Source organism: Fukomys damarensis, unplaced genomic scaffold, assembly GCF_012274545.1.
Source record: "Fukomys damarensis isolate Sample0158 unplaced genomic scaffold, DMR_v1.0_HiC HiC_scaffold_13, whole genome shotgun sequence".
Classification (NCBI taxonomy): Eukaryota; Metazoa; Chordata; class Mammalia; order Rodentia; family Bathyergidae; genus Fukomys; species Fukomys damarensis.
This window is the reverse complement of record NW_022900925.1, coordinates 14,203,588-14,216,978: the sequence shown is the minus strand read 5'-3', so window position 1 is coordinate 14,216,978 and position 13,391 is coordinate 14,203,588. Positions and strand designations below refer to the sequence as shown.

At 47.1% G+C, this 13,391-nt stretch overlaps 1 protein-coding gene across 1 annotated transcript; it reads right to left on the bottom strand.

The window, feature by feature from the left end:
• Nucleotides 1–1,833: 1,833 nt before the first annotated feature.
• Nucleotides 1,834–12,625, bottom strand: Ccdc92b (coiled-coil domain containing 92B). Its single transcript, XM_033762851.1, has 4 exons — nucleotides 12,598–12,625; nucleotides 7,352–7,504; nucleotides 3,436–3,483; nucleotides 1,834–1,920 (listed from the first exon to the last, which is right to left on the bottom strand). Exons 2-4 carry the CDS (start codon nucleotides 7,479–7,481, stop codon nucleotides 1,835–1,837), a joined length of 264 nt encoding a protein of 87 aa, XP_033618742.1. The 5' UTR covers nucleotides 7,482–7,504; nucleotides 12,598–12,625; the 3' UTR covers nucleotide 1,834.
• Nucleotides 12,626–13,391: the final 766 nt, after the last annotated feature.

Here is a 13,391-nt window from a genome sequence, read left to right as displayed (position 1 = left end):
CCGCGACGCCTCCTCTGCGAAGGGGCAAGACGGGGAGGTGACGGCGCCCGCCTGGCGGGGAACACACCTGGCCCTGCGCTCAGTGGCTGGCGACCGTGCGCTCCTCCTCCCCGCCTCCACCACTTCGCGTGCTCTCCCTCAGCCCCGCGCCTTCCTTTCCTTCCCCGGGGCCTGCCCACTAATGTTTCTGGAAGATACTTCCTGACTGCTTCCTTATTCGGGCCACAAGTCATTTGCTGAGCCCTGCGAATGTGCACTGGGTTAGGCGTTGGGGCTGTGGTGGATAGGAAAATGGTCCTCATAAAGCTTACAGAGAAGTGGGAGAGGTGTAGTAAATTATCATAAATAAATATGAGGTTGGCACCATGACATGTGCTGGGAAGCAGCAAATCAGTGCGCCCTCCAACTGTGTGAGGATGTGGCCTGATCAGGAAATGCTTTCCGGAAAGAGAGGCTTGGGATAGGGTCTTGTAGGATGAGGAGCTCCTCCTCCAGAGAATAGTGCTTCAGACAGAGGAAGCAGCTTGCACAAAAGCCCTGTCAGGAAGACAAGGCATGAGCAAGGTATGGAAGAGTTGAGGATATGCACAGGAAGTGTGTGTGTGTGTGGGGGGGGAGGGGTTGTCAGTGTCCTTGTTTTCTTCATAGAGCATTTATTATATTTTGTAAATTTTTTTGTTGACTTGTTTGCATTTGCCACTGCAGCAGGTCTCAACCTTGGCTATACATTGGAACTATGCAGAGTGCTTTTACAGGTACTGTTTCCTGGTCCCTACCAAAGGGCACTTGGATCAGAATTTCTGGGGATGGACCTGAAAATGGTGCTCTTAGATCTTCCCAGGTGGTGCTCGTGGCCAGCCTGAACTGCATAGTGGGATAATCTCTCAAAAGGAGAGGGAAGTAGGGCATGCAGATAAAGGAAGAGGAGGAGGAGGAGGAGCAACAGTAACATCCTCCTCAGTTGGAGCACTGATTTGCTGTTTCCCGGCACATGTCATGGTGCCAACCTCACATTTATGATGATTTACTACACCTCTCCCACTATGCTGTAAGCTTTACAAGGACCATTGTATTATCCACCACAGCCCCAGTGCCTAAGCCAGTGCACATACACAAGGATCGGCAGCCACCACCACAACCCAGGACACCAGGGCCGTGTCTTTAGGTGACCCTAAAAACCCTTTCAAAGGTAAGAGAGTAAGGGTAAAAGCTGTTGTCACAGAACTGTTTGTGCCTCAGCTCATCCTCCAGCACTGAATGAAGCGTCTGTAGTTGTCTGTAGTTGTCAGATTGGTACCACCCCCAGTACCAGGGATTGAACTCAGGACCTTGTGCTTGCAAGGTAGGTACAATGCCATTAAGCTGAATCCCCGGCCCATGTAGTTGTCACATGAAGAAGTGGGTAGGATGATTTCAAGCGTTCAGGCAATCAAGTGTTCAGCTGATCTTTATATGCACAAAGCAATGTGTAGTATTCCTAACATTTTAGCTTAAGCTTCCAGCCCTCCCCAACCCCAATTCTTGTTCATGTAGCTCTTGAGCTATAAGCAACACATCAATAGGACAGGGAATAATTCTTCAGAAATATCCTGGCCAGGCATAGTATACACTTCTGCCATCCTAGTACTTGGTAGGCGGAGGCAGGATTGTGAGTTTAAGGCCATCCTGGACTACATTACAAGACTGACTCTCTCTCTGGTTTTGTTTGTTTGTTTGTTTTTGTTTGAGACAGGGTCTCACTATGTAGTCGAGACTGACCTGGAACTCACTATGTAGCCCAGGCTGGTCTTGAACTCACAGCGATCCTCCTGCCTCAGCCTCCAGAGTGCAGGGATTACAGGTGTGTGCCAAGACTGACTCTCTCTTTGTTTTTGTTTGTTAAAGACAAGGTCTCATGTAGTCCAAACTGTCCTTGAGAACCTGTTTTAAAACAAAACAATCAAAAAACACTCTCCTGGACAAAAATGTCTAATTTTATGACTTCTCTGTGTGTGTGCGTGGGGGGGGGGGGTTACTGGGGATTGAACCCAGGGCCTTGTGCATGTTAGTCAAGTGTCCTATCACGGAGTTACATGCCAGCTTTTTATGATTTATTTTTAGCTAACCAGTTACAGTCCCTTCAAGCCAGGCAATGTGCCTTGTACCTCACAATGGTTAGTATATAGTCTTAGTTCTCAGAGATCCTATAATTTAGTGATTATGATCCAACAAGACAATCTTCTCCCTGGGACATTTTAAAAATTAACATACTTAAGTGTTTTTTTTTGATACAAAGTCAGGCTGGCATTGAACTCAGTGATCCTCCTTCCTCACCTTCCCAAATGCTGATATTACAGGAGGGTGCCACCATGCCCAGCCCTGTTACATTTTTAAAAAAATTTTTTTTGTACCTGAAATTGAACTCGATTTAAAAATATTTTGATTGTAGCCAGGGATTTAGATCAATGGTACCACTGCCTGCCCCTCAAATGTACAGTACAGTACAGTATATTTACATTATTTTGCAACAAATTTCCAAAAGTTTTTTTTTAATGTGAAAAGACAAGGTCTCCAGGCACTAATAAAAAAATATTAAAGGGTGCTGGGAATGTAGCTCAGTGGCACAGTTCCTGCTTGGCTAGTGTAAGGCCCTGAGTTTGGTTCTTGGTACCAAAAAATTGGGTTCAAGTGATCATCCTACCTTGGCTTCCTGAGTGACTACTCTGAGGCCCACCCTGCCATAGATCTCTAGAACTTTTTCGTCTTGCAAAACTGAAACTCTAGACCCACTAAACACCATTTCCCCACCCTTACCCTTCTATTAAGAGAGAAGTAATATTCTATGAACAAATGTTTTGGAGGAATTACTACAATGGCACAAGTCATGCTTTCGTAAAGCAAAGAATTTGCAGGTGGGGGATTTTGCTCAGTGGTGCTGCTGCCTGCCTCACAAGTGCAAGGTCCTGAGTTTAATCCCTGGTACCAAAAAAAGAGAAGGATGTGCCAATATGTCTCTGTTCTCTTCATCTAGAATAAGTGCCTTAAAGCTTCATAGTGCCACTGTATTACATCTTGACTCTCAGCGCCTTGCAGGGTGTGGATGTTGACCATGGATTCACTTGCACAAGGTTTCGAAGGACTGGGAAGGTGGGTCCCAGAAAGGATTTAAGAGGGCAAGGAGGAAGGAAAACCAGAGTCCTCTCCTTCCTCCTTTCCTTTCCCCACTTTGGACAGAGGTGCAGGCAGATACAGGGGACTATGTGGTGTACAAGTTGTTTACAAATTCACCCAGCTGACTGGGCAGGTGGGACTGACATTTGAACTCTGCTCATCGAGCTGAGGGGTTGCTGTCCCTGGGAGTCGGCTGGGGATGGAGAAGGCATGGGTCCTACTAAGAGCTGGGAAATTCAACTATGGGACCCCATGGCACTTCCCCACCAGTGGTCCTTCTCTTACCTTGCTGCTGAGATTGGGTCTCTCTCATCTCCAGGTCATGGGTCAGTTCTGGGGGCAGAGAAGAGAAAAAGTGTGTGTGTGTGTGTGTGTGTGTGTGTGTGTGTGTGTGTGTGTGTTTGAGATAATCAAGAGAACCACCGTTCATAACAGCACCAATAAAGATCCTTAGAAATAATCTAAATTACCCCTCATACCAATTTCCTGCCAGGCCCAGGGTACAGCCTGAGGCTGGAGGCTTCATGCCAAATTCAGAGATCTTTCCAGTACAAGCTTATGCCTGGGTTTGAGGCTTAGTTCAGTCTTTGTGGGACATAAGGGCCTGGCTTGTTTGGGGTTTGGGAGGATATGTGCTCCTTCCTAGGGCTGATTATCTCAGCAAACAGCAATTCTGGGGAACCCTTGCTGCACAATTACTGGACAGATACTAGTGTGTGAAAGGCCCCTTATGGTCACTGGAAATGGGCAGTGGCTATTTACCAAAATGGACCCATGCATTCGCTATATTCACAGCCAGTACAGCTGTGCCTCCCTCCATGGTTGTCTGCAGAGTGGTGCCACTTCCAGAGTCCACAGAGCAGGGAGAGGGCTTCGAGGAGAACAGCGCCACCTTGTGATGGAAATTGCCAGGAGGCTTGGCTCTGGTGGGGGTGGGGTGCCGCAGGCGAGCAGCGGCCAGAGGGTGCCAGTATTGCAATAGTTTTTCCAGCCACTACCTTTCTTTCAGCCTGTTCTCTCAGTCTTCATTTTTTTTTTCTAAGGAGTGCTGAGCTACATCCCAGATCTTTTGTTTTGTTTTGTTTTTTTTGAGACAGGATCTCACTATGTAGTTGAGACTGACTTGGAACTCACTATGTATCCCAGGCTGGTCTCAAACTCACAGTGATCCTCCTGCCTCAGCCTCCTGAGTGCTGGGATTACAGGTGTGCGACACCATGCCCAGCCCTCAGATATTTTTTATTTTCAGACAGGTTTCCACTAAGTTGCCCAGATGGACTTGAACCCATGATCCTCCTGCTTCAGCCTCCCCAGTAGCTGGAATTACAGGCTTGCCCGCCCCAGTCCCCATTCTTTTATCCCCCCAAATGCCCCACCTCTCAACCCAGCTGAGCTTGATCTTTATTTTATTTTTTAATTAATTATTTTTGGATTCATTCTTGCTATATAGTTCAGGCTTGTTTGGAACTCACTATGCTATGTAGCCCAGGCTGGCCTTAGACTCACAGTGATACTCCTGCTTCAGCCTCCCAAGCGGCCTGCTCAGGAGCACTTGTGTGTATCTGCACGTACACATCTGGGGCCCAAAGGAAGAAGGTGTGAACCAGGGGGCCAGGAAACCAATATGTCACTGGGGCCACTGACAACTCAGCAGCACCTCCAGAGAGATGACTGTAGCCCCTAGGCCTGTCCCTCTTACCTGCCTCCTGGGGCTCTTCTGGAGGCAGGGCCTTTGCAGAGGGGACTCCTCTGGGGAGGCCACTTGTTGCCAGGAGACAGGGAGCCCAGGTATCTGGGCTGGTGTTATGACCCCAGCCTGCACCTCTTCCCAGGGGCCCCTGTGAAGAGCTGCTGCCTCTCCAGGGACTTAGCCTAAGAGATCTTGGCTCTGCCATGGACTCTGTAGGCTGGATTTTCTTCAGCCCTTAACCATGGGACTAGGGTGTGGGGAGAGAATCCCAGCTGGGCTTCATTCCCGCCCTCAGGCAAATATATGTCTCTGCCCATCTTCTAGCCAGAATCCCTGTGGTTTAGATGAATGTGCTGTGTCAGTTATACTGTGACCTTGGACTAGTAACAGCATCTACCCGAGCCTCAGTTTTCTCATCTGGAGAATGAGGACAAAATAGCATCCCCCAGAGAAAAGGCTGTTGCCAGGATGATGTGAGAGAGTGCATGGGGCTGGAGGTGGGGACATCTAAGCTCAGCCGACCCAAAATATACCCAAGTCCCTTCATTCTGAGTCCTCAGTCATGTTCAGCTGGCTTTCCAACAGCCTGTCCTGGCTCCTACACTAGCCCATCCTATCCCCTTTGGATTTTTTTTTTTTTTTTTTTGGACAGGAACTTGCTGTGTACCCTATGTTCCAGGCTTGCTTTGAACTTGCAATCCTCCTGCCTCAGCCTTCCAGAGTTCTGGGGTTACAAATCTCTTTCCCCATCTTCCCCTTTGTTCTTCTACCTTCTTAGCACCTCTGCCTTGGACTGAGGGCCTCACTCAGTTATTTCATTCCCCACAGTGGCTGTTCCAGTCCAGCCCCATATTATTTTTATCTCCTTAATCGATAACCAAGAAGCTGCAGTTTGTTGCCAGTCTGAGCAGGGTCATGGGGTGGTGGAGGGCTACCTGTGACACTTTCTTGGGATCTGACCCTTCTCTGGGACGGAGGGACCTAGGTCCTCAGAATTAAGACACAACGATGAGAAATTAGAGGATTTGCCATAAGGTCTTATGGTTCCCTATTTTCCTCCAGTGCTTTTATTGCAGTGATAAAGCAGCATGGGACAGAGGCGAGTCCTCAAGGGCCACCCCTGCCCCCCGGGCTGGCCTCTGTTGCTTGCTGGTCTTTGGGGGAGACCACTCATGTCTTGTGCTACAGCTTGAGGCCAGGTGGTCACTCAGCCCTCCAGCCCTCAGCTTCCCTCTGGGCAGTGGGGAGCCTCCTGTGAGCAGGGGCTGGAGGGAGCTAGGGGCCTGGGCACCTTGGAGGTAGAGAATAGCCAGAAAGCTGCAGAGATATGTAGGATTGAGAGCCTGGAGCTCTGGGCTCTAATCTGTGATGTACTTTCTCTGGGACTCAGTTTACTCATTTGTACAATCAAGAAATTGGGTCCCCCCTAGCTGAGACAGTCTATGAGCCATTCACCCTACAGCCTGTTCTGGGACTTGGCCTTCATGCACATAGCCAAGGCTCTGAGAGGCCCAGGCAGTTAAGACTGCAGGTCTAAGAGCAGAGGCCAGGTCTAGGATTTCACTTTGTTCTTTGCCTCCCTCTGCTGCTTACAAAGCAATTAGCTGGCAGTCCCTTTCCTTCAAACTGCCTCCCCTGGCCCTCCCTGTCCATGCCTCTTCATCCCTCTCCTGGACCTGCTACAGGCCTCCCAGCCTCTTTCTCCCACAGTTCATCTTCCACACAACTGCCAGACTCAATTTCTTTTTCTTTTTTCAGTATTGGTGATTGAACGTGGGGGCTTGCACATGCTAGGCAAGTGCTCTACCACTGAGCTACAACCTCAGCCCTTTTTATTTTTTTATTTCTATATTCCCAGTCCCTTTTTTTTGGTATCAGGGATCAAACTCAGAACCTTGTTCTTACAAGGCAGGCACGGTGCCACTGAGCTAAATCTCTGGCCCCATTTTTAACTTTTTATTTTGAGATAGGGTCTTGCTAAGTTACTATACTGCTCAGACTGGCCTCAAACTCGAAATCTTCCTGCTGCAGTCTCTCGAATAGCTGGGATTATAGATGTGCACCTGCTGTATCTTAATAGCACCTGTTGGGTATGTGCATATCCCCAACTGGACCCGGGGATTTTTGAGGGCTGGGAGATACTCAGTGAACAATGACACAAAAAGGACAAGAGGCTATAGTTAGAGGATTGCAAGTTTGAGCCAGCCCCCCACCACCTGCCTTAACTTAGTGAGACCTGTTACCAACAAACAAACGAAGGGTTGGGGATGTAGCTCAGTGCAGAGAGTCTAGGTTCAATTCCTAGTACTGAAAAAAAAAAAGACAGAAACCCCAGGCTCACTGATGTGCTGCCTCCCCACACCCCTTAGCTCCAACTCTCTACACAGCTCCCTGAGTCTCAGTTTCCTCATCTAGAAAAAGAGGCCACAGGATTGGTGTGAGGCTCCCACCGAAGACAGTGACTATGATAATGGTGACCTTGCCCACCCACAGCTGGGCCCCTGCCCTCACCTGAGCAGCGTTTCTGCAGCCTCAGGATTTCCAGGTGCAGGTCTCGCAGCAGGGCCATCTGCTCCTTTTTCAGGAAGCTGATGTGGCGTTGCAGGCTCTGGATCTGATGCTCCAGGGACACGGTATCCATGGCAGCCCAGGCCGGGGCCCCACCTGGGGAGGACCACAGGGTGAACCCACATCTTCGGAGCCCATCTGCTCTGTCCCACCCTCAGATCCCTTGTGTCTTGTCCTTTCCTCCACTCTGGGGTCCTCTTGCCACCACAGGGACAATTCTGCCACCAGTGTCACTTTATTTCCCCTCTGTTGCTCACTCAAGCTTTATGAACAAGTGGAGTGTTGGCAGGGAGGACTCATTATTCCCATTCAACAGATGAAGGTGAAGATTCCCTCTCCTGTTCCCAGGCAACTTCTTCCTCTTCTACTGCTCAGACAGGAAGACACATGGAGCCAGCAAAGAGAGGCTGACGACCTGGGGTTTAGCCTGTCTTTTTTTTTTGAGACAGGGTCTTGCTACATAGTTCAGGCTGGCCTTTAATTCCCAATGTAGCCCAGGCTGGCCTGTGGGCTGGAGGCAAGTGGTGGAGAACTCTTTTCCCCCTGATACTAGAGATTGATCCTAGGGCCTTTGCACCGAGCTACATCTGCAGCCTTTTAATTTTTATTTTGAGTGAGAGTCTGGCTGGGTTTACAGGTGTGCACCACCATGCCCGCCCAGTTGTGGAGACCCTTTTTAAAAGAGGAATGGAAGAGAGAGATCAGGAGATCATGCGGGGAATCCTATGGCGGGAATGTAAGCCACTGTGATGGGGCAGGGAGGTGTGGCCCCCAAATCCTAGGGTTGGCCAGGCTTTCCAGCCCTCCCTTAGGCTCTGCCCTCTTCCCAGTGACTTACTGCCACAATACTCAGCAGCCTAGAAAAGCAAAGGTGGGAAGCAGGAACAAGAGGCCCGAGGACTCCGTAACCTTTGAAGGGCCTGCCTCCACCTGCTCCAGGAATTGCCTGGGCAGCTCTGGTTGGCAACGGGTTCCTTCCAGACTTGTGAGACTTGTGTTTGTGTTCGAAACTTGTAGGGTGGCGCCAAGCAGGTCAGAATGAGACATCATACTTGTAGGCATCTCCCTCTCCCTCTCCCTCTCCCCGCCCTCTCTCTGGGCCCTCTTACTAGACTTACTCTGGACTCACCTGACCCAGTTAATTCAACCAAGGAGGACTTTCAGCAGATGCAGCTGCCCTCTGGCCCACAGGGATCATTGCACATTTTGTGACCATCTACCAAGTTCAAAGGACTTTCATACCCAATGTCTCACCTCAGCTGACCACCTCCACTTCAAACAGGAAGGGAGAAGAGCTGCAGTGACTATGCCGTTTCCCTAGCTCCATAAGTGGTGAAAGACTCCAACTGACTCTTTTGGATTTCTATTCTTTTTTCTTTTCCTTTTCTTCCCTTCCTTTCTTCCTTTTCTCTAATTACAGTGGTGCTTCGGTTTGTGAACTTAATGTGTTTTACAATTTTAGGGAAGATGGCTGTTTGTGCTTGTGTGGGGAAATTTGAGAATGGATGCAAAATTTTGCCAAATGTTTTTGTTTGTGAACCAAACTTTGCAAACAGAAGTGTTGGTGCAACCAAGATACATCATGTAAAGGTACAAGATCCCAAAGATGACTGTAACTGTATTGTTTACCTTAAATGTACCAATAAACTTAATGGAAAAAAATTAAAAAAAAGAAGTGTTGGTGAACTGAGAGATATTACTGTATTTTTTAATTTTTAATTTTTGGTACGGGGTGGAACTTGGGTCCTTGTGCTTGCCAGGTAGGCGGCTGAACCACAGAGCTAAATCCCCAGCTCTGTATTTGTTTATTTATTTTGGTACTGGAGATTGAACTGAGGACCTTGCACTTGTGCACTTGCGAGGTGGGTGTGGTGCCACTGAGCTAAATCTCAGTCCCTTGTTTGTTTATCAGTACTGGTGATTGAACCCAGGGCCTTCATGCTGAGCTATATCCCTACCCTTAAAAAAAAACTTTTTTTTTAAAAATTTTGAGACAGAGTCTCTCTAAGTCACTAAACAGCCTAGGCTGGGCTTGAGTTTGTGATCTTCCTGCCTCAGTCTCCCAAAGTGCTAGATTTTAAGCATGTACCACCACACCTGGCTTAGATTTTGGTGGGGAGAGGGGTTATTTTGTTTTTCAGGCTAGCCTCAAACTCATAGGCTCAAGGTCCTCCCTTCTCAGCCTCCCGACTAGCTGGAACTACAGGCCTATGCCACTGCACTCAAGAGGCAACCAAATCTGAATCAAAGAAGATTCCCCAAATTTATAGTGGGAATGGCTCTGCCCCGTGTTTGAATCCTGGCTCTTTGAATTATCTGCTGTGTGACTTCGGGCATGGAAATTATCCTGAGATTTTTTTCCCTGCTGTGTAAAATGGGACTAAGAATAGTAACAATCTAGGATAGCTGTGAGGATTAAATGAGAAAGGAAATATTATGCAAAGCACTTAGTATAGGAGTTGGCTCAGTCCGTACTACCTATACCCCTTCTTTCTCTCCTCTGTCCATTTAACGTGAGTAGGCTGTTTGTCCTTATTTGCAAATTTTTTTTCATTTATTCATTGATCTACTGTTGCCAAGCACTTGGTTGGGCGTGTGAGATTCTATACCCCTTCTTTCTCTCCTCTGTCCATTTAACGTGAGTAGGCTGTTTGTCCTTATTTGCAATTTTTTTTTTCATTTATTCATTGATCTACTGTTGCCAAGCACTTGGTCGGGCATGTGAGATGCAGTGATGAAAATAACAAAGTTCCTGCTTTCAGGGAGCTCACAGGGCAAAGAAGAGAGAATAAAAATAATCATGTACCTATAATCCCAGCACTTGAGAGGCTGAGACAGGAGGCTCACAAATTTTTGGCCAAAAAAAAAAGCCCCAAGTACAATATAGTATGGAAGAATATAAAGCAAAACCTGTTTTATTTTTTTTCCTTCTTTTTGTTTTGTTTTGAAATAGTCTTGCTACATAGTGCATGATGGCCTTGAACTCACTATGTGGTCCAGGTTGGGCCTTGAATTTACTCCTGCCTCAGCCTCCCGAATGCTGGATTATAGGCATGTACCACCACACTCTGAATCCTTTTTACTTAAAAAAATTCTGTGGTACTGGGGGTCAAACTCAGGCCTCTCACATGCTAGGCAAATTCTGTACCAAGTCATACCCCTGCGATTTACTTTAGAATTGGAATCAGGGAAGGTCTTTGTAAAGAAGTGACTGTTTTTGTTTTGATACAAGCTGTCCCGGATGGAGTCTATGTTGGCCTCAAATGCATGATCCTGCTTTGCCTCACACTACTGAGTGCTCAGATCACAGGTGTGCACCACCACACCCAGCTAGGGAGTGACTCTGAGGGTGAGATTCTGTGGTAGGCACAGTACTAAAAATGGTTCCCAAGTTTCCCAGCCTGAAGTACACACACTCTCTCATGTTATCTCTTCCTCTTGAGAGTGAGAAAGACTATGCATGGATGGATTTCACTGCAGTGATTAGGTCACATACAAAGGTGAAAGGGTTTGCAGATGTAATTAAGGTCTCTAATCAGATGACTTTCAGTTAATCAAAAGGACTATTTTGGATGGGCCAGATCTAATCAGATAAGCCACTCAAGGGAACTCGGTATGGAGGATCCTGCTAAAATGTGCTAAACTCCTGATACTCAGTGAAATAATAAATTTATATGGGTCTTGTTTTGTGTTTTTGCAGTGCTGGGGAATCAAACCTAGGGCATGCTAGGCAAGCACTGTACCCCTGAACTACTGTGTGCAGCACATGATCCAGGTGAGGTGGTGGTGTCTATAATTCCAGCTACTCAGGAGGCTGAGGCAGGAAGACTGCAAGTTTGAGGTCAGCCTGGGCAATTTAGTGAGACTCTGTCTCAAGATAAAATAAAAAGGGCTGGGGATGTAGCTCAGTGGTAGAACACCGTTCAATTCTTTTCCCACTACCATAAAAACAAAATAAAGTAACACTGACTCGAAAGAGGGGTGGGAGTCAGAAGAACACCTCAAACAGGGAAGAGCATCTGTGAAGGTCAAAGTAACAAGATATTTACAATGGTTCACTTACATTTACTAAATGCCTATTGCTTGCTGAACTTTGAGCTAAGAGCTTCACACAGTCTGTTTGAAGAACTCAGCCACTGCCATCCTCAGTAAGGGCTGAAGTGTAAGACTTTTGGGAAGGGTTGTAGTAAGGGAGCTTAGCAAGATATGGGTCACATGGGATTTTGTAAATCATGTTAAGAATTTCTGTTTTGACCGGGGATTTAGCTCAGTGGTGCCATGCCTGACAAACCCTGAGTTTGATCTCTGGTACCAAAAAAAATAAAAAAAATAAAAAAAATAGAATTTCTGGTCAATATTAGACGACTTTGGACTGGGGATGTGGCTCAGTGGGGGAGCCCTTGTCTAGTATGGCCAAGGCCCTGTGTTTTTATCCCCAGCAATACAAAAAGAATACTGTGACTTTGGAAGTTATTAAGGGATTTTAAACAGGGGAGGGACAGGATATGATTTGATTTTTTTCTTTTTTTTGTACTAGGGATTGCACCTGCAAGGCAGGTGGTGGAATCACTGAGCCATATCCCCGGCTCTATTTGTTTTGTTTTTTTGAGACAGGGTCTCACTATGTAGTTGAGACTGACCTAGAACTCACTATGTAGCCCAGGCTGGTCTTGAACTCACAGCGATTCTCCTGCCTCAGCCTCTCAAGTGCTGGGATTATAGGCGTGTGCCACCATGTCCAGCTGTTTGTTTTTTTGAGTCAGTCTTTCCATATAGTTCCATCTGGTCTTGAACTCACTATTGTAGCCCAGGCTGGCCTCAGGCTGCTAAATGTGTCACCTAGCTGATTTGTTTGTTTGTTTGTGTTATTGGGGATTGAATCCAGGACCTTGTACATGATAGGTAAACACGCTACCACTAGGCTACATTTTCTAGCTCCCTTTTCCCTTTCTGAAACATGGTCTTGTTAAATTGCCCAGGTTAGCCTCAAACTTGTGATCCTCCTGCCTCAACTTCCCAGATAGCTGGGATTACAGGTTTGTGCAACCACATCTAGCTCTAATTTTTCCTTCCTTCCCTCCCTCTCTCCCTCCCTTCCTTCCTTCCTTTTGTCCCCCCTTCCTTTCCCTCTGTCTTTCTTTTCCTTCCCTTCCCTTCCCCCCTCCCATCTCTTTCTCCCTCAAACTCACGGCAATCGTGCTGCCTCAGCCTCCGGAGTGCTGGGATTACAGGTGTGCACTGCTACTCTTGGCCTGATTTTCATTTTTGAAAGATCACTGTGCCTGCTGGGCATGACCAGATTGACAGCGAAGTTTAGCGAAGTTAGGTAGAAATACTGCAGGGCAGTCAGACAGGGCTGGGCCCTCAGGGAAGTCAGTGCAGAGGATGAGAAAACATGGAAGCTATGGCTGGAGGGACACCTGAACAAGGTAAAAGTCACAATGGCCAGATTTGCATACTTCCCTAAGGGATGAACATAGGCTTGAGATAATCTGTTCCACCCTTCTGGGATTTCTTGATAGACAGACCATCTGGGCATGGACTATCTTCTCCCACCCACTCAGACTAAGACTAAGAAGACTAAGACTACAGATTATTGACTAAGGTTAATGATGTTATCCATATACCTGTTAGCACTGTATCAGTATCACCTCAGTGACTACTTGTCCTCTTATTGGTTGATTGTAGTTTTTACCCATGTTTCATTCACCCCTCTTGATTTTGCTCTATAAAACTTCCTTTGAGAAGTGGGCTCACTGGCAACCCATTTGGAGCACCTTCTGTCTCTCAGGAGCTGTTTTTATTCCACATCCCTATTCCCCAATAAATTTTCCTACTCTTAACCTCTGCTGTTCCTTAGAATTCATTCTTTGACTTCAGGGAACATGAACTTGGTGTATCTGACATCTAGCATGTTGGGAGTCACATTTATTTCCCTTATATCTTTCCTATGTCAAGCCTGGGCTACACAATGAGTTCAAGG